Source organism: Diaporthe batatas, assembly GCF_019321695.1.
Source record: "Diaporthe batatas strain CRI 302-4 chromosome Unknown Contig00004, whole genome shotgun sequence".
Taxonomy (NCBI): Eukaryota; Fungi; Ascomycota; class Sordariomycetes; order Diaporthales; family Diaporthaceae; genus Diaporthe; species Diaporthe batatas.
In genome coordinates this window covers 603,308-623,714 of record NW_025408551.1, presented here as the reverse complement: position 1 = coordinate 623,714, position 20,407 = coordinate 603,308, and the positions used below count along the sequence as shown (strand labels likewise).

The window sequence follows — 20,407 nt, the reverse complement described above, 5'->3', positions numbered from 1 at the left end:
TTGGAGACCTCAGACCCTCGTGCGCGTGGCCTGGACTCTGGGATCTCGACTCGACTCGACCCGACTCGACCCGACCCGGCCAGGCGTGGGGGCTGAACAACAGAAAGGCCGACGGGGCGACGGGGCGACAGGGCGACAGGGCGACAGGGCGACAGCTGATATCGGGCGTGGTGCGGGAGGGATGGTGTCGTTTTGTGTTGCGGACACGGCAGTTGGGGTGGTGTAAGAAGGTCCAATTCCCTGGCCGAAGCGAGAAAGCAAGCAGAGGAGCGAGTGGGCCAGATGGGAAGCGCAGCCGGGGATTCCAGAAGTCAAGAACTGCATGCGACCAGACAGAGAACCAGCGCTAACCCCCAGCTGGTTGCACCCAAGCAGAAGTCCCAAGACGAGACGGGAGACGGTAGACGGGAGACGAGGTGCAGGCACACGCACACGCACACGCACAAGCGCGGCGCCGGACAAGGCAGAGAGAGTGGTTCGGATCAAGCCTGGGAGCCGGGGCGAGAGGAATGGCTGTCGCCGGAGCAGGCTCCCCAATCGGGAGGCAAGCAGCGTGGTTGCGATGGCAGAGTGTCGCGTGTTGTTGCAGTCGGTCTGTCGGTCGGTGCTGGGCAGTGGCAGTCGCACGTCGCAGTGGCTGCTGCGGTGGCATTCGCCGCAGGCGTCTCACCCCTTGTGATCGACCAAGATCTCCGGCGCGGGCCCGTGGAATGGGTGTGTTTCCCTCCGTCCGATAGCCCGAGTGGTGACGGTGAGTGCCCTTGCTGCGGTGTAATTAACGATATAGAGACAGACACAGAGACAGAGGCAGAGACAGAAACCATGCGGTGGTGGGGACACACGGGCCGGGCTGGCAGGCTGGCAGGTGTGCCAGAGGCCAGAGGCAGATGGATGGTGACAGCCTCGGGTCCTCAGAACATGAGGGGCCGTCGAGACCCTCCCTCTCGTGTTTTGGGGTCGAACAATGGCGAGAATGGACAATGTGTGCACGCAGCGCAGGTTTGGCGATGGCTGCAGCTTGGCGAGACAAGGGAGGGAGCTGCCATGCAGGTGCAGGCTAGGCGCAGGCCAGGTGCAGGAGCAGGTGCAGCTGCGGCTTGACGGGGCTGACGGGCAGGGGCAGGGGCAGGGGCAGGGGCACGGGACGTGCTCTTGCTGCGTTGACGGCAGCGTGAGCCTCCCAGCAGCCCAGCCGCAGGCAGGAGTGGCCTGGAATGCTGCGCAACCAATTGGCTGTACGGAGGGAGTAAGTGGAAGCTGGCAAAGGAAATTGTATTGCACCTCTTTCCTCTTTCGTGCTTCCTCGGGGGAGACGTCCGTGGGTCGTTCGAAGATGAGATCGGCAAGGGAAGAGAATTATGGAGCAGTGCAGGATGACGGAATGCCTCCACGCCCGAAGCTACCGTTTACCGTGAGCCGTGGCGTCCTGTGGCCAGAGAATATGGGGAAAGAGGCGATAGATAACCTTAACGCCCACCCACCAGCCACGGAGCCACGGTACCTGATCATCGGGGGGCCTCAGCACCCTCCCCCCTCCCCCAAGCTGTTTGATCAGTGCCCCAACCCAACCCGACCGGACCGAACCCCACCATCAGTTCCTGTCCTCGTTGATCCCAAAACCCACGTCTGGCCTGGCCTGGCCTGGCCTGTCGCTGGCATTCTCTCTTCTTGGTCGTCCCATCATCAGCCCGTGACCAGCAAGCCGATCTCTGTTGCCAGTGCATCATGCACACCATGGGCTACCTAGGTAGGTTGGGATGGTTGCGTCGGGCTCGCCGACCGCTGCGACTTGGGTGGGCCCCTGGTCCGCCTCGCCGCGCCGCACCGCCCTTGTTGAGCAGAGCGCTTGCAGACCTGCAGACCTGCAGACATGCAGACATGCAGACATGCAGACATGCAGACATGCAGAGCACGTGCAGCAACATGAGAGTCTACTGCGTACCCATATTATAACTTGAACTGTTTGATCAATGGGAAAATTGGCATGTGCCCTTACAATAGCGCTGTCTCACTTTCGGAATGCGTGTTTTGCCCCATCCCGAGACGTCGGTGAGCATCACGCCTGCACGCCTGCACGCCTGCACGACCACGCGCCCGTCAGTCCTTTGCAGCAGTGCATCCGTCATGTTCGTGCAGCCTCTGAAGTACTGTACTGAAGTACCCATGCAGCCCACGGGCTTGGGTAGCATCCGTCAAGTCGATCGATCCACCACCTGGCAACCTGGGCTCAATGAAACATTGCTATAACTAACCGCCCCCAACAGACAACATGAGGCTGCAAGCCCACCTGAGCAGCCTGAGTTGGCTTTGGTGTAACCCCGCGGTGCCTGCCAGCCACATCATCTTAGCATTCCCAGACCCGAGCCTGCACGACTTCAATACGAACCGCCCCACCTTCTTTGATAGATTCTGGTTCCGTGCGGTCTAGATGTCAACTGGTTCCTTCTGACCGGTCTCAAAACGATATTCCCAGCACGACAGGGAGAAACAACTTTTGAAAATCTTCATGGGGCCCACTGAGCTGACCTTTCCTATAGGGCGGGATGGGGGTCAAGCACGAGGGTGTATATCAAACACCGCAGGCCTTAGAATGCTACCTAGGCAGACAAAAAGGTTTGGCAGCGATTCCGCTCTCGCCAAGTGTTGTCCTGGCCTCCTCTCAGAACCCTGCAATCGTGAAGCACTAAGTTTTGCACTCGGGATCATACAATCGATTGTTTCTCACAACAATACCTGATCTGATCGTCTTTGTCTACCTCGCGACTTGTCCATGGCTCAGAGGGTTCAACAAAAACACAAAGAAACATGCCATTGTTTTTGGACCATGTCAGCGCACAAAAGGCACGCTTATTGTGCGGAATTGTCCTTTCGGATGCATCGTGGGCCTCTATTATAAGTCCGATGAGTCCTTATGGGCCATCACGGTTATCTGCTCATCAAGCCACCACCAACAGTCACAACCACAAGCAACAATTATTAGCCTCACCAAAGTAAGACACATAAGACGGAAAGCCCAGGCGGGACGAAAAACATGTGTCTTACAGTGGAGTACTATTGTATCTGCGGTGTGGTGGCGCGCACAGAGCAGGTCCAATGCACTTCTTTTCTCGCTCGTCCACTTCCCACCCGCTTCGAAGAGACTCATCACTTGCGGAAAGTCGCCATGGCTCTGCCTCGGGGAGAGTGGGAGGCACGTCGTGGTGTGTGCACACAAGAAGCATGTCCCCAAAACAACTCGTCGGCCGGAACTGTCAACCTGGCCAAGTGCCCTGGCTGCTCCAATATATGCTACGAAGGTGCTTGTCTGCCGGACGGTGACGACGGGGCTTGCAGTTTCGATGAACTCTTAGATGAAGTGCTACAAAGGCAGATCCAGAGAGAGCTGAGTGCAATTACCTCCGCTGATGACGCTGACAAGAGTGACAAAAGCGACGAGAGTAGTTCTGACTTCGAGAAAGAGCTAGAGCTCAACCTCGAAAGAGAGCTTACCGGCATGGAGTTTGAGTTTGAAGTGGATGTCAACAAAGCCGAGTTCCTCCCCCGGGATTACTGGCCCGCGTATGACTGCACCGTCGAGTTTTGCCCCTTTAACAAAGAGTCGCTGGCTCGGGCTAACGACAAACTCTCTTCCATGATCGCAGAGATGAAGCGTGAGGCGGACACCCCTGTTCAATGGACCAAAGACGACGATGACCAGATTCTAGACCTAGCTTCTCACGGTGCTGACGACGAGCTCATCGCAGCCGTGATGGGTAGACAGGTTCCTGACATTCACGACCGTTTGACCTCCCTGCGTCTGCTCAAGGAACTTCTCAAGTAGGGGACGTCACAGCCCGCTCGCGCGTGTCTGAATCTTGGCCCATGTAACTTCCTCTAGTACGGTAAGTTTTAAAGGAGCTCGAAAGAGAAATACAGGGCTTTCGGTAGATGTGACAGAATTAATAAATATCTCTTGCACTCCTCTAAAGCCAAGTGTTATGTCTAGACTCTAGGCACGTGCCATTTATAAAGACTGAGATGGGGAATTGTGGCTCGAGAACGCTACACCATAAGCTGTTCGATTTCTTGAGATACGAAAACGTTGGCCTCCGGTCTGTTTGAACGCAAATGGAAGGTAACACAACAGATTGAAGGGTTACAGTATTTATTCCTCGTAGTCAGCACATATGTTGTGCGCACGTCGCAGAAGTTTAAGAGTCGTTGTGTTACGAGGCCTAGATGTCTCAACGACGTTGCCAGTGGAACCGGACCGGTGGCTAAAGTCAATACAAGGCAAAGGTTCGCATTAAACCTACTCAAGTGCTACAGTTTGAGGCCCTCAGTGAGACGTCAAAACAGACGTCAAAAGCGGCTGCGGAAGAGATATTGATCGCACAGAATTTGAGTATGGTGATGTTTGTAGCCAAGTAGAAACGCGGCCCAAGCCGGCATTCATGGATTGCTGACGCAGTGAAGACTGGTCATTTGGGATATGAATTTGCAGTAGAGGCAGATTCTCGAAATTCCACTTGGGCGAAAGACTATCTCAACCCGACATGAAACTTTCGAAGGAGACCTGCCTGCAGGCACTCAGATCAGTGTACTGTGCCCACCCTGGTGAACTCGGCTTTCCACTTGTGCCGGATTACCGGGCCATGTCTGCACTTCTCGCTGTCTCAGCCGTAACAGTTGACAGCACTCTGGGGATCGGCGGTGACCACAGCTCCTATGACGTCTGTGAACAAGTCAGTACTCAAGTACGGATCCTCTTTAAATGGTAAGTGTGAATGAGGTTTTCGACATTGTGTAGAATTTGCTTAGGCATGCTTGCGCCTCCTTCACGGAAGGTGTCAGACCTCGTTTGCACGAGGCTCGTTTTAAATCAACTTACCCCCTCCATCCGTTCCAGGACCACACATCAAGTCCAAGGTTCCGCCTTTGGCGCAGAGGTTTAGAACTTGTTCAAGAAAGCAGATACAGACGTCCTGGTATACGTAAATTCGGTTAGAATTCAGTAATAATATCCAGGATCTGGTGCCATTCGGAACAATAGGGACCAATAGCGCCAAGATGCAGGGGAATCAAAAAGTCACCTACATGGGAGACATAGCCCTTGGTTTGTCCGTGAGGAACCTTGGTGATCACCCATTTCACTTTAAAGGCGTGATGAATTGGCGAATAGCGGACGCAAAGGTTGTCCTGAGAATTGTCGGATCAGCTTGGAAATCAAATAGATTGAGGAGTGCCTGATCATATTCTCACCGTGCTGCCGACTGACCACATCATGACACGGTATCTGCACCATTGTTCATCGTAGGCAGCATAGATAGACTGGTTTGTACCCAAGTCCTTCCACAGCTCGCCTTGCCTGAAGCAACCGTACGCATCCGTCGCCTTGTCAGCCAAGGCCGGGGTGGAGTCGATGGAGTCGGGCTGCATTGCAACAGCAAGCAGCGCGGCTAGCGCGATGGAAAAGATGACGGTGAGCTTGTTCCTCATCTTGTCAAATAGATGCAGTCAGAGCCGGCCAATGTATAGAAATGTAGTCTGTGGCCTTTTGTTCTGGACGGGACTGTCCCGAGATCCTGGGTTGGAAGGTAGGGACTGCCGTGCGAGGTCAACTGGTCTCCTCGGGCTGTGCGCATCAATGGGAAATACGGTGACCATGAAGTCAGGTCCAGGTCTCGGTCGAAAGATGGTTTGCATTGTTGGTGGGGCTGAAGGGAGTGAAACATGGGGTTTATACTGGATGCAAACGCTGGATCTTATGTCCAGAGTACCTAGGTACTTAGCACTGCTGTTGAGGTTGCCGAATGCCTACTTGAGTACTTAAGTACCTAAGGCTCGGAGACAAACAATTCCCGAGTAAGCCCTCGCTGCTCGGCTGCCCCTTTCATCTTGTGCTTTCCTGCCTGGGGACAGCGGTTGGGCAAGGCCTGCAAAGGACAACTTTGCAAAAGACATCCGCATAAAATATATTTCCACGGGAGTGTAGTATCGCTAGGTAAATGGTCTGTGGTGATTGATTTTTCAATCAATCCAATTGGGTGAGCTCTAGGCCTCCGTCATCAGATTGTATGCGGAAACCTTTTGAAGGTGTGGTGATGTGGTGGTGATGATGTGATTGCACATGCGAGTACTTGAGTAGGAGGTGGAAGAGCTGAAGCACATGCAAGCAGAATACTGTAAAGCCCAGCAGCATCAATGCCACTTGAGCAGGCTTTAGCAAAGACATTTCTAAATTTTGTCGGCCAATGTTGAAGCGCGTTGGACGGTGTCCTGACCGACTGACGTTGCCTGCAGCTTTGATTGCGTGGTGGCTGAGATGCGCCAATAAGGGAAAGCGGTCAATGACCTCACACAGCAATTGCGCCGCAGCTCTGGTGGCGGACCGCGATCCTGCCAACAATCTGCACGAGAACCACTCAGTTGAGTCGACGTCGACGACCATCAGCTCAACACGTGCAGGCCATGGTCTAGGATCTTTATCAAGCTTGAACCCGGCATTGGAAAAGTCCTGGATTCGCAAACCTCGAGTCCCACGTGGTTAGCCCGAGCGTATGCGTTTTGCGACCGCCCTGGAGCTACGGACGCCTCGGCACGCTCCTGGACCATTGGGATCTCTCAGGGCGCAGCTTGACCCAGCAAGAGCGGTCTAAAGGGGCCTTCCAGCCTCAACATGGTGTCCCTGTCGAATCGATGCGACCAGAGCAAGAGCCCTTATGTCCGTGCCCATAAAGACAATCCGACAGCATGGCAGCTGTGGACGCCCGAGACACTCGACCTGGCCAAGCGCCAGAACAAGCTGCTCTTCGTGAGCATCGGGTACAGTGCTTGTCACTGGTGTCACGTCATGGCGCATGAGAGCTTCGATCACCCTGGCATTGCTATGCTGCTGAATGAGAAATTCATCCCGGTGAAGATCGACCGAGAAGAACGTCCTGATATTGACAGGCAGTACATGGACTTTGTTGTGGCAACCACTGGCCATGGCGGATGGCCATTGAATGTCTTCGTTACGCCTGACCTTGAACCCATTTTTGGAGGGACCTATTGGCCTGGAGAAGGCTCTGACGATCACGGAAGCATGACCTTTGGGGATGTCTTGAACATGGTGAGCAGGATGTGGGTGGAGAATGAGGCCAAGGTTAGGGACAGTGGGAAGCAGATCACCGAGGCTTTGAGGAGGTTTGCCGAACAGTCCAGGGTCGATGAAGACCACCAAGACGGCAATGACGCGAGCTTGGAACTTCTCACCGAGTCGGTGCAGCATTATAAAGGCCAATTTGATAAAGCCCACGGCGGCTTCGGGGAGGCTCCAAAGTTCCCTACCCCGGCCAATCTTACACATCTTATTCGCCTGGGATCGTCTGGGAAAGAAGTCAAAGATGTAGTAGGAGAGGATGCATGCACCGATGCCCGTGAGATGGTACTACATACCTTGCGAAAAATGGCACGCGGCGGCATCAAGGACCAGGTCGGCAATGGCTTTGCTCGCTATTCAGTTACGCAAGATTGGTCGCTTCCGCACTTCGAGAAGATGCTCTATGACAACGCTCAGCTGCTGCCCCTCTACTTGGACGCATTCTTGTTGAACGGCGACAAAATCTTTCTTGACATCACAAACGACGTTGCGAAATACCTGACCAGCCCTCCCATGACCTCATCAGAAGGGGGTATTCATGCGAGCGAGGATGCTGATTCTGCGCCCTCCACGGCGGAGAGCAACAAGAGGGAGGGCGCATTCTATGTCTGGCATTATAACGAGTTAGACGCGCTGCTGGAGAAGGATGAGTTGGAGATCTGTGCACGATATTGGAACATCAAACCCGGCGGAAACGTTGACAGCGAGCACGACATCCAGGGTGAGCTCGCGGGCCGGAACACGCTGAGTGTGCAGATGAGCACCGAGGAGCTAGCCCAATCTGTCAATGAGACCCCAGAAAGGGTCGAGGAGATTTTAAATCGAGTGCGCTCAAAGATGCTCAGCTACCGCGATGAGCGCAGACCGAGACCAGCTCTGGACGACAAAGTTGTCACCGCCTGGAATGGCCTGGCGATAGGCGGCCTTGCACGAGCCAGCGCAGCGCTTAGAGCGGCCGGTCAACATGACGACGCAGAGCCTTACCTCGTCAGTGCCAAGAAGGCAGCAAGCTTCATCCGCGAACAACTCTTCAGCCCCGGGCAGGACACGCTGCGGCGTGTGTTCCGCGAAGGCCCTGGAGACACCCACGGTTTCGCAGACGACTACGCGTACCTGATCTCTGGCCTGATCGACCTCTACGAGGCGACCTTTGACGACGCACACCTTGAGTGGGCCGACTCGCTACAGAAGACCCAGATCCGGCTGTTCTGGGACGGAAGTTCTCATGGCTTCTTCTCCACCCCAGCCGACCAGCCCGACATCCTGGTGCGCTCCAAGGACGCGGCGGACAACGCGGAGCCTGGCACCAACGGCGTCAGCGCGTGGAACCTCCTGAGGCTGGGGTCGCTGCTTGACGATGCCGTGTATGTGGAGCAGGGAAAGCAGACGATCGCCGCGTTTGGGCCGGACATGCGGAAACAACCTGCTGCATACTCCAGCCTGCTAGATGCTGCTGCAGCGGCTCGTGTGGGGCTGAAGGGTGTGATGCTGGCAGGAGAGGGCGAGCTTGTCAGTGCTGCTATCAAGAAGCTGCACGAGACCGTTAGGCCTGGATGGACGGTGCTGCGTGTGGGAGGCAGCGCGAAGAGTGAGTGGTTGAGGGGCAGGAATCAGCTGCTCAAAGACTTGGATGGGACAAAGGAGATGGTGCAACTTTGCGAAGGCAAGACATGTCGCCTTCTGGGCCACAAAGACATCGATGGCTTGGCGTTGTAAGCATGGTGCCGTTGTTACTTGTACCTTGACCTGAAATGAAAAATTTCACGTTGTAGCCATCGAAATGAGTGTTCTGGCTTTAAAGACTGGGGCAGTCTCATAAAAGACTTGACGTTTTGGATCTTTGAGAATTCGTTGATGGGACGTTTTTTGACAGCATGCCCTTCAAAAACAACCAGAGTAACGTTCACCTCGTCACACAATGCTTCAACGTTGTCATTCTTGTATTCCTGCAAGTCGAGTGACACTGCGTTTTGAAGTACCATCCTGCTTTTATCGAGAAACGTTACCTGGTTTACCCTACACGAGCTTCAAGGCTCATCAAGATCCTTTTGTAATCGAGAGATGAAATATGATTCGCTGTATGTGTGTGCACGCTATCTAAAACGGAAATGAAAAAGAAAGACTGCAGTCTGTGAGGCACCCAAAGAGCGACAAGTCAGAGAATGATAGCGACAGCAAAGAGGAATCCTCATAGGTGCCTTGCTTCCTACAACGCAGCAGAGCAGGTAAGGGCGTTGTAAAAGCGACTCGGTTCGATCTTGTTTCAGATACGGCTTTCCCACCTTGCTCTGGGTCCCTTGAACACCTCAATTAGGCCAGACTCGGCTGATACCCCTTGTCTTTGGGCGCCTCCTACTTGCCATGAAACTTTTCCTGGCCCTTGCTTTTTGGGCGCCTAGAACCGCCGGTGCTGAGGATCGTCGTGACTTTCGGCGACCCGCTGCCAGCGTGGGATATCTGGTAGCAGCAACCAAGTGGTTGCCTTGCCGGGTCTGATGAACCTGCCCTGGCTCATGGGTCTGCCTTGGCTGAGTGCCTGGCTCGGGCCCGGCGCTGTCTTGAGAAGCAGCTGCGGGAGGTGCGGCAGGCCACTGCGGGGGGGATTCTTCGAGAGCGGAATTCAGGAAATCAACAAAGTCCTGGGCCATGAGGGCTCCGAGCTCTTCTGAAGAATAATCTGAGCTTGGCCCAAGGGCCGCCGCCCCGCCATTTGCATGCAGCCGGGTCGGGTTGCTGCCAGCCCAGCACGGCGTGACAATGTTGAGACTGCTGTTGTATGCCTGTGCATGGGACGTTGGTGGTTGGGGCTGATGTGGAAATCCTGGGACGGCTTGGAAAACCTGGGGACCATAACTCTGGAGGGAGCTGGGGGTGGACATGCCGGATGGTGATGCCTGAAGTCTTGCAGGAGCAATTCCTAGGCGTGGCTGATGATAGGTGTAGACCTGAGGCCCATCGTGGCCGCGCTTGTTCCTCGTGTCGTTAGCCTCATGAATCTGGTCGAGACGGTGATAAAGTCTCTCATGTACTGAGGGTTTGTATATTGGTCGAGCTTCTGCAAGGGGATAAGCGCTCTTGAAGTCCCTCCAGGACTGACGTGCATGGCGCGCCCACGCTGCACAAGCATCGCGCTCAGCGATGCTCAGGGCCGGAGGGTACGACAACTCTTTGGCAAGCTCAACGGCCGGGAGGAAAGTGATGGTGGTCTCGGCCAGGAGGCTGGGAAGGTTGCAGTACTTCTCCAAGCAGTAAAGGTGGGCGTATCCCGCATTGTGGTACGGGTCTAGTATTTCGTTACGGGGGTCGGCGAACTCTGAAATACAGACCCGGATCTGCCCAGATCTTATGGTTCCGCCGATGGGGCATCTCGCGAACCTGCACCGGGTGCTCTCATGCCCACGTGGATATCGATAGCCCAGCAAGGTGTGTTGCTTCTCGACTCTGAACATGAAGGCTCTTCCCTGCCTGGCCGCGTGGAAGATGTACTCGTCAAATTGATGCCCAGAGAACCTCAAGTCGGCCTTGAGCTCTACACCACTGTAAGCCGAGAGGACACGGTTGGTGGCGGGGTGCCTAACCGGTGGGAGGCGACGGATCTTGTAGTAATAATCGTCGGCGGCATTCGCATCGTCTCTGGCTCCGGGACTAGGATTCGGTACGAAGCCGTCCTCGGTGGGCACGTGTGTCAAGTCTAGAAAAGGACGAATATGTTGAGGGATGGGCACAACTCGACCTGGGACCCTGGCGCTTGCGAAAGGGGAAGACCTCGTCCCGGGCATATACATGCCTTGCCGAGCAGGAGGCTGTGACCTTGCATTTCGGGCCTGCGGCCGTGAGGCCATGTCCTTGGGGGTGGACTATAGAGTCGTTGTTGGTGTTTGTGCTCAAGACTGCGCGCGGCAGGCTTTGCTGTGAGCCAAAGGTTTGCGTTGGCCGAGAGGATATTGGAGCAGATGTTCTGTGACAGATGGATGGAGAAATCGGCGCGGGACAAAGCAGATGGGGCAGCGCGCCTGGGACATTTATACAACATACAACGGGGCACAGGGTCCTTACACACTGCGGCCGGAAGGTTTTCTTGAAAAGGGCATCACTATTTATTCTGAGCTCACATACAAAGGAGGACGGCTCGTGAATCCAATTGTTAGGCAACAGGTGCTTTGTCAGAGAGACAACTGAGACGACGGTCCCCAAGACAAACTGGAAGGTGAGAAAAAAAAGACAAGCACACAGCAGTACACCGACAGGCAGTAAGTAGTAGATGTTCAGCTGTCACAATGTCAGCGAATTGATCCCAAGTCAAGTCTGAGGCAATGTGGTGTTGAGGGGTAGAGAGTAGATCAGGAGATGTTTGATGCATTTTATCAACAGGGGGTTTCAGAACAGGTCTGTGAAATGCTAAGGATTCTCATCACGTTGAGAGAAGGCTTCAAAGAGGGCAGCTGTTTTGGCTGGCTTACCGTTGGTTGTGTCTCACCCCAGGCCCGGCGCGTGCAAGCGACACGCAGCAGGGCCCAGGGTGCAGGCAGCCTCGACCTGGATGGAAGGTGACAGACGGGACTGGTGTGTTGCCTCTCCTCTGCTGATGGTGAGCGGGCGGCAGGTGTGTGTGGTTGCTGTGGTTGTTGTGGTTGTGGTTGTGGTTGTGGTTGTGGTTGTGGTGAGGAAACGTGCGCCATGTTGAGAAAAGGCAGGGCAAGAAAGAAGAAAAAAATCAGATCCCCCAATGGCGCATGGGCCAGGGTGACAAGACAGGGTGACCCCACAATCGCGTGGACCTCGTATCTGGGGTCGTACTGTCCTGGGCTTGCTGGGGTCTCGCCGCCTCGGCTGCTTGTCAGGCTTGTCTAACCCGACTTGGGCTCGCCCGCTGGCTGCCCCTGACACGCCCAAACCAAGAAATGCCCAAACGGGCAGACGGGGAGGGACGGGCAGGACATGGCCCTGGATGGAATCCCGCCTTACGTCACGAGATATTGCGGGATAGCTGCCCTGTTCTGGCCTGTCCTGTTTACTCGGTATCAGTTGCTCCTCCTGAGTCCTGACCACGCGGGGGCCCAGCCATATCAACGAACGAACCTCAGCACCGTGCACTGTAGGTAGCCACAGCCCAAGGGCCCACCCGCATCGCATCCTTATCCTGATTATCTATCCACCCAAGCCGTCGCAAGGTGCAACGGCCCTTCAAGCCCCGAGCAACACGACACCTCCGCATCGAACCCCCTCGACCTGGACGACCTGCGATACGGAGTACGGTCTGACTTTTCATTTTCTGCCCGGCCGGTCGGAAGCACCTCCTCCAGGGTCGCCGGCCAACAGCCGAGCCAGGTCCAACGTTTGTTTGGGCCCTTGCCGTGTATCCGCGCTATACACATCCGCACATACACCTGACCTGTTCAGACTGTTGTTCCATCCTCCGCCGAAGCCCGTATCCTCACACGTCCACCCTTCCTTGCAGCACGCCCACCACGGGCTTCAGCGCCACAGCCACCGTGCTGTCCACACGCCATGTCGCCAGAACTCAGCCCAGAGCTGCAGGACCGCCTGGAGGAGCTGGACAAGGAACTCGAGGTATGTTGACGCTCCTGTGTACTCTCTGCCGCGCCGCTGCTGACCCGTGCCCATTGTCGTGTTTTAGGAAGGCGATATCACACAAAAGGGGTACGTTCTCGTCCCGCGACCGACTCCCACACCTCGTGTCATACGATGCCATGCTGTGCGGCAATACTAACTCGTCCCGCCCGCTGCTAGATACCACAAGCGAAGGACACAACTGCTCTCCCAGTACGGTGCTGCTCCGCAGGAGCACTCCGGCCTGCGCATCCACTCTCCCGACAGCTCCTCCCACCCCTCCAACGATGGCACACGAGCAGGCGCCCTTGCGGCTCTGAGTGCCAACTCCCCAGACCTCAGCGGTCCAAACTCCCCCGCCCTCGGTACCGGCATGTCTTCTCCGTCCGGCCCCGGAGGCTCGCAGTCGCCCTACTCTCTGCCCCCCGAACAACACCCAGCTTCTCTGCTGGCCCCAGGCGGCACCTTTGCCGACTCCCGCCCTGGTCTGCGCCAGCGCGACTCTCTATTCCTTGGCACAGGACAAGACTTGGGCATGGCCGAGTCGACCAGGTCTCCTACAATGGCGTCGGGTGACTATGCCTTCAACCCAGAACACCAAGGTGGATATGGGGACCATGAGCAGCAGCGGACACCCTACGACAGCAGGACCGGCACACTGCTGGACTCGCAGGGCTACTTTTCTGATTTCGCCGGCCAGCAGGCTTACGACCAGAACCCCTCGGAGCAATATGGGGGCCCACAGCGATATTCCTCGAGTGACGCCTTCTCCCCGACCGCCGCCATGGCGCCTCCAATGCTCACCGCCAGCGACCTGCCGACCGCCGAGGCCCTCGAATACCAGCTGCCTCTCGAACCTCGCGAGGTCCCCTTTGCCATCTACGACCCGCACGACTCCAATGTCCAGATGTCACAGTTCGACAACATAGCAGCGGTCCTGCGCCACCGCGGCCGTACGTCTGCCAAGCTCCCAGCGTACTGGGTTCTCGACAATCGCGGCAAGGAGACCGCCTCTATAACCTGGGATAAGTTAGCATCGAGGGCAGAAAAGGTCGCCCAGGTCATACGGGATAAGAGCTCGTTATACAGGGGTGATCGGGTCGCGCTTATTTATCGCGACTCCGAGATCATCGACTTCGCCATCGCGCTCCTCGGCTGCTTCATCGCCGGCGTCGTGGCGGTCCCTATCAATGAGTTACAGGACTACCAAAAACTCAACCTAATTCTCACGTCTACACAGGCCCACCTGGCCCTGACTACCGATAACAACCTGAAGGCGTTCCAGAGAGACATCACCATCCAAAAACTCACGTGGCCCAAGGGGGTGGAGTGGTGGAAGACCAACGAGTTCGGCAGCTATCACCCCAAAAAGAAGGACGATACCCCGGCACTGTCCGTGCCAGACCTGGCCTACGTCGAGTTCTCTAGGGCTCCCACTGGGGACCTGAGAGGAGTTGTCCTGAGCCACCGCACCATAATGCACCAAATGGCTTGCCTGAGCGCCATAGTATCACAGGTGCCCGGCAACTCACCTGGCGACACCTTCAGCTCATCACTCCGCGATAAGAACGGACGGCTGATTGGAGGTGGCGCCAGCAGTGAGATATTGCTGTCCTACCTGGATCCGCGCCAGGGCATCGGTATGATACTAGGCGTCTTGCTGACGGTCTATGGAGGACATACGACCGTGTGGCTGGAGAACAAGGCTGTCGAGGTTCCTGGCCTCTACGCTCACCTCATCACCAAGTACAGAGCCACGCTGATGGTTGCCGACTACCCGGGCCTGAAACGGGCTGCTTATAATTACCAGCAAGATCCGATGACAACCCGAAACTACAAGAAGGGGACCGAGCCGAATTTCCAGTCAGTAAAGCTTTGTCTCATTGACACCGTCACAGTCGACTGTGAGTTCCATGAGCTGCTGGCGGACCGGTGGCTGAGGCCATTGAGAAACCCGAGGGCTAGAGAAGTGGTCGCGCCTATGCTCTGTCTCCCAGAACACGGAGGCATGGTCATCAGCGTTCGAGACTGGCTCGGCGGGGAGGAGCGCATGGGTTGCCCTCTGAAGCTGGACATAGATGAGGAGGACACAGATTCCGAGGCGGAAAGAGCCAGGGAGGAGAGGGAGAAACCTTCCAACGGTTTTGGCGGCAGTCTGCTTGGTGGCGGCACGACCAATGTGACGGAGAATCGCGCTAAGAACGAGTTGAGCGAGGTCCTCCTGGACAGAGAAGCTTTGAAATCCAACGAGGTTCTCGTGGTTGCGATTGGCGACGAGGCGAGGAAGAAGTCCAGCGACTCTACTACCGTGCGCGTCGGGGCTTTCGGCTACCCGATACCTGACGCGACCCTGTCTGTGGTCGACCCAGAGACTGGCCTGCTGGCCTCCCCCCACTCCATCGGTGAGATCTGGGTGGACTCTCCGTCTTTGTCCGGTGGGTTCTGGGCTCTTCCGAAGCATACGGAGCAAATATTCCATGCCAGGCCCTACAAGTTCGATCCTGGGAACCCGACGCCAACCCCGGTGGAGCCGGAGTTCTTGCGGACAGGATTGTTAGGTACCATTATCGAGGGCAAAGTCTTCGTTCTCGGACTGTACGAGGACCGGATCAGGCAGAAGGTGGAATGGGTCGAGCACGGTCATGAGATCGCCGAATACCGGTACTTCTTCGTGCAGCACCTTGTTGTCAGCATCATGCGCAACATTCCCAAGATTTTCGACTGCTCTGCGTTCGACGTGTTTGTCAACGAGGAGCACCTCCCGGTCGTCGTTCTGGAATCCCCTTCGGCTTCGACGGCGCCAGGACCTTCTGGTGGCCCACCGCGGCAACTAGACACTGCACTCTTGGACTCCCTGTCCGAGAGATGCATGGATGTTCTGATGCAGGAGCACCATCTGCGCGTGTATTGTGTGCTGATCACCGCGCCAAACTCGCTCCCCAGGGTCCTTAAGAACGGCCGCAAGGAGATTGGAAACATGCTCTGTCGGAAGGAGTTTGACCTGGGCAACCTCCCCGCTGTGCATGTGAAGTTTGGAGTCGAGCACGCAGTCCTCAACCTGCCCATCGGAGTCGACCCGATAGGCGGCATCTGGTCCAATATTGCTGCCGAGTCTCGAGCCGAGGTGCTGGGACCAGTCGATAAGCAGTATTCCGGTATCGATCGTCGCGAGGTGGTCATCGATGACCGCACGTCCACACCACTCAACAATTTCAGGACCATTACCGACCTCATCCAGTGGAGAGTGGCAAGGCAACCCGAAGAGCTATCCTACTGTACTATTGACGCTAAAGGCAAAGAGGGCAAGGGCATCACGTGGAAGAAGTTCGACACGAGGGTTGCTGCGGTAGCGATGTACCTGAAGAACAAGGTCAAGATCCGACCGAGAGACCATGTCATACTGATGTACACGCACTCGGAGGAGTTCGTCTTTGCCGTCCATGCGTGCATCAACCTCGGTGCTGTCGTGATTCCTTGCGCTCCGATGGATCAGAACCGGCTGCCAGAGGACGTCCCCGCATTTTTGCACCTGGTCGCTGACTACAACGTCAGGGCGGTCTTGGTCAACCAGGAAGTCGATCACCTGCTCAAGATGAAGCCAGTCTCACAACACATCAAACAGTCAGCACAGATCCTGAAGATCAATGTGCCACCTTGCTACAACACAACGAAGCCTCCAAAACAGAACAACGGTTTGAGAGACCTAGGAATAACAGTGGATCCCTCGTGGATACAGCCAGGTTACCCAGTGATCATCTGGACCTACTGGACCCCCGATCAGAGGAGGCTTGCCGTGCAGCTAGGGCATGACACAATCCTAGGGATGTGCAAGGTCCAAAAGGAGACTTGTCAAATGACCAGCTCCCGTCCGGTGTTGGGATGTGTGAGGAGTACGACAGGCTTGGGCTTCATACATACTTGCCTCATGGGGATCTACATCGGTACACCCACGTATCTGCTGTCGCCCGTGGAGTTCGCACAGAACCCCATCTCTCTTTTCATGATTCTTTCACGGTACAAGGTCAAGGATACGTATGCCACGCCTCAAATGCTTGACCATGCAATGGCTCTCATGCCAGGCAAGGGATTCACGCTGCACGAGATGAAGAACATGATGATTTCGGCGGAGAGTCGGCCGCGGATCGATGTGTTCCAGAAAGTTCGCTTGCACTTCGCAGCAACTGGCCTTGACCGCACGGCCATCAACACGGTATACTCTCACGTTCTCAACCCGATGATTGCATCCCGCTCTTACATGTGCATCGAGCCGATCGAGCTCTGGCTTGATACCAAGGCTCTCCGGCGTGGTCTCGTTATCCCTACGGACCCCGAGACAGACCCCAAGGCCCTTCTCCTCCAGGATTCCGGCATGGTTCCGGTTTCCACGCAGATTGCAATTGTCAACCCAGAAAGTCGCTTGCTCTGCTGCGATGGCGAGTATGGTGAGATCTGGGTCGACTCTGAGGCCTGCGTCAAAGGCTTCTACGGTTCCAAGGACATCTTCGATGCGGAGAGATTCGATGGTCGCGCGCTTGATGGAGATCCGAGTATCAGCTACGTCAGAACCGGTGACCTCGGATTCCTTCACTGCGTTAGCAGACCTATTGGTCCGGGTGGCGCGCAGGTCGATATGCAGGTCCTGTTCGTATTAGGAAGCATTGGTGAGACATTTGAGATCAACGGGCTGAGCCACTATCCCTTGGATATTGAAGCATCTGTGGAGAAGAGTCACAGGAACATTGTACCTGGAGGCTGGTGAGTCAACCCATCCAATTCAAATTATTGTACTCGATATACTAACATTTATTCCAACCAGCGCGGTCTTCCAAGCTGGCGGTCTTGTCGTCGTAGTGGTGGAGGTCAGCCGCAAGGCATACCTCGCCTCAATTGTGCCCGTTATCGTCGACTCGATTCTCAATGAGCACCAGATAATCGTCGACATCGTCGCCTTCGTTTCGAGGGGTGATTTCCCCCGTTCTCGCCTTGGCGAGAAACAGCGTGGCAAGATTCTCGCAGGCTGGGTATCCCGCAAGATGAGAACAATCGCACAGTTCGCCATCAGGGATTCGTCAACTGGCCTGGGTAGCGGCGACGGCGACGCAAACCAGGAGGCGCATCGGGCCAGCTATGGAAGCCATCGAAGCAGCAGTGGTGCGCAGATCGGTCTGGCCTCTGTCGGTAGCACCCTGCGGAATGTCGAACCAGCTCCCCAGATTCTTGAGCAGCGAGAATTGGAGTCTCAACTCGAGCGCATCTCTGCGATTCCACCAGGAGCACATGCCAATTACGGCCAACCTCCCGGGGAAAATGGGCATGGCAACGGCCGTGATCAAATGACGCCCACAGGACCACAGGGGCATGGCTTTGATCTGCCTGATTTCGGCCAGTTTGAAAACGACGACTCCGGTCCCCATCCTGGCATGCACCAGGACACACCTGAGATTCGGCTGCCCGAGTTCCAAGGTGTGGACTGGAGAGGTCACATGCACCCAACCCATGGGCCAGGCCCTCACGCGCGCAACCCGTCTATACAAAACGAGGAGGACTGGACGGCCGATGCGATCGCTTCTATGAACCTTGCCGATCGCGGTGACCATGGCGGAAGGGGCTATTAGAAATGGCGCCCTTCAGCCACCTCCGATATGCGTTACTAGATTATTTGAAGCATGTCTGGTGGGCAAGAGGGCGGTCAAAGAGCTGTGCGAGATAGCACCTTTTTTTGAACATTTCTTCATACACCAGCCCCTTCTTGTATGTGTTCTAATTGCATATGGTGTCGGCTTTCCCATTCGCTTGAGTTTTCTTTAATCTTCTTGGTACTATAACGACGGCCTAGCGGACACCACTGAGCACGTGTTTTTGATTTTATGGCTTGGATACTCAAGGGGCACGTCGAGGTAAAGGGACGAATGGACGGACGATGATTATATGATTTTCCCGCTGACTTCGCACCATGCACCTGTTGCATTTGCACCTGGAAACTGGAAAAGTTGAATAAGAGTGCCCGGATTGTTGTGGAGTAGACATACGGGCTTTGTACGTATTATATATATACAGCTGCCGCGTTGTCCGGCCCAGTAAGAGCCATACAGATGTTTTCTTTGCGTTCTGCCAGGTGTATAGATACACTTGTCCGACCAAGCACAATAGCCGCCCAGTTTCGGCTGGGGAGAATACTGTTGTGAATATGTAAATCTCCGTCCAGAGCAATATCTTTTCCGGATTCTGGTAACAATATGGTGCTTATATACTACTAGAGATAACCAATAGCTGGATTAGTAGTTGGGATGGTGCCGACCAGTGAAAACCTGGTGCTAAATGTTTTGTATTCTTTTTGTAATTTATTGGACCATTCTGGCCTCATCCTCTTATCGTGTTACCTTTTGTATATAGTATGGGCAGAGATTGACTCAATCCGTGCTTCTGTGTGCTGGGCAAGTCAAATCATCTCTGCTCAATGACGAAGTTGCATCAAGATTACCGACCTAGGCACCTACTTAAGTAGGTACCTGGGTAGGAATGGGCAAACGCAGTGTTGTTGCTTGAAGCCTCGTCACATTCGAGTGGATGTAGAACACAGAGAATAAGCCATTATTCTTGTCCACACGAGCGTGCAGGCAGAGATTTGAAAATAAATTTGAATTCTACACACAGCTTAATCTACAGACAGTGCTGTGGCCTGCTGGATCTGTGGGAGTCACTCTAGGGTGCAGTCAAGTAGTATTAAGTGTAGTCATGTGGTTTATCAGGCTACAGAAGGCTATCTACCACGAATTTGTACCTAATCATATTGTTGAGTGGCTGATCAAACAATAAAAAGGAATGTTCCTTTTATAGCCAGCAGCTGTGCGGCATCTCTCTCTTTCAGGGGTGCGCATAAAATAACACGGGCTCATATCACCAGCCCCAGTCTTGAGGGGAGCGAGCAGTCAAAGTATTTTCAATTTTCATAGATGGCCTCGGATGAGGACTAGCAGACGAGTCGTCAGATCATCAGACATCCAATTGAACCATGTTTTCAACTCTATGTCATGTGAAATAGGAGATCTTGGGAACTGTTTCACACAGTGCATTCTGTCTCAACAGCTGCCACTTTCACTGGGGGATGAGTAAGCTCAGAACCACGACCACCGCCAAGAGCGGACTACGACCCTACCTAGGTAGTTGTGAAGTATAGCTGAGAGTATGCGCTCCACAACGTCGACAGGCAGGGTAGATAGACCCTGGAGACACAAATAGAATCTCAGAGCCTTTACTTTTTGCCCAGAATTGTTGGGTTTACTAGTAATGCACTGTTGAGATGATTACAACGCAGGCGGTGACATGCAATACCGACACCTACTTGGACGATGTGTTGTGCGGTCAGGGCGTTCATGCCTTGCACCCTAAACATTTGCACGACTTTGTATAGTCGTAACCTGGTAACGTCCTGCTTCAGCTCATAGCGCTGCAGCTGCAGCATCGCTTAGCCTGGGTGCATAAGGGCTGGCATTAGCTTCATGTTCGCATCTGTCCTGGTGGGCTGGCAATTCGGCACGAAGGCTGCAGCTCGTGGCTCGGAGATACAAAGCACGAGAGACAGTGTGATGTATCATGATCATAAAAAGCAAAAGGGTACCTAGATAGGTATGAAGCACGACCACACAGGGGTCCAGGTCGAGTGAGTCCGGCATCGCTAGGTGCAGCAGCGGGATGTGTGGGATGATTTAATCT

General features: G+C 54.9%; 5 protein-coding genes across 5 annotated transcripts; 3 read left to right on the top strand and 2 right to left on the bottom strand.

Moving 5' to 3' along the window:
- The first annotated feature begins 1,986 nt into the window (after positions 1–1,986).
- Positions 1,987–3,967, top strand: KVR01_004083 (uncharacterized protein). The gene has a single exon (XM_044781803.1). It carries the CDS (start codon positions 3,032–3,034, stop codon positions 3,818–3,820), a length of 789 nt encoding a protein of 262 aa, XP_044646247.1. The 5' UTR covers positions 1,987–3,031; the 3' UTR covers positions 3,821–3,967.
- Positions 3,968–4,581: 614 nt separating this feature from the next.
- On the bottom strand, positions 4,582–6,195 carry KVR01_004531 (uncharacterized protein). The gene is made up of 4 exons (XM_044784650.1): positions 5,242–6,195; positions 5,077–5,178; positions 4,871–4,964; positions 4,582–4,714 (listed from the first exon to the last, which is right to left on the bottom strand). Exons 1-4 carry the CDS (start codon positions 5,476–5,478, stop codon positions 4,656–4,658), a joined length of 492 nt encoding a protein of 163 aa, XP_044646695.1. The 5' UTR covers positions 5,479–6,195; the 3' UTR covers positions 4,582–4,655.
- Positions 6,196–6,394: 199 nt separating this feature from the next.
- KVR01_004010 (uncharacterized protein) lies at positions 6,395–8,997 on the top strand. The gene has a single exon (XM_044790206.1). The coding sequence runs from the start codon at positions 6,659–6,661 to the stop codon at positions 8,837–8,839; it is 2,181 nt and encodes a 726-aa protein (XP_044646174.1). The 5' UTR covers positions 6,395–6,658; the 3' UTR covers positions 8,840–8,997.
- Positions 8,998–9,178: 181 nt separating this feature from the next.
- On the bottom strand, positions 9,179–11,785 carry KVR01_004650 (uncharacterized protein). The gene is made up of 2 exons (XM_044791048.1): positions 11,584–11,785; positions 9,179–11,392 (listed from the first exon to the last, which is right to left on the bottom strand). The coding sequence occupies exon 2, from the start codon at positions 10,963–10,965 to the stop codon at positions 9,430–9,432; it is 1,536 nt and encodes a 511-aa protein (XP_044646814.1). The 5' UTR covers positions 10,966–11,392; positions 11,584–11,785; the 3' UTR covers positions 9,179–9,429.
- Positions 11,786–11,975: 190 nt separating this feature from the next.
- Positions 11,976–18,800, top strand: KVR01_004277 (uncharacterized protein). The gene is made up of 4 exons (XM_044787928.1): positions 11,976–12,694; positions 12,762–12,784; positions 12,875–17,449; positions 17,511–18,800. Exons 1-4 carry the CDS (start codon positions 12,632–12,634, stop codon positions 18,307–18,309), a joined length of 5,460 nt encoding a protein of 1,819 aa, XP_044646441.1. The 5' UTR covers positions 11,976–12,631; the 3' UTR covers positions 18,310–18,800.
- Positions 18,801–20,407: the final 1,607 nt, after the last annotated feature.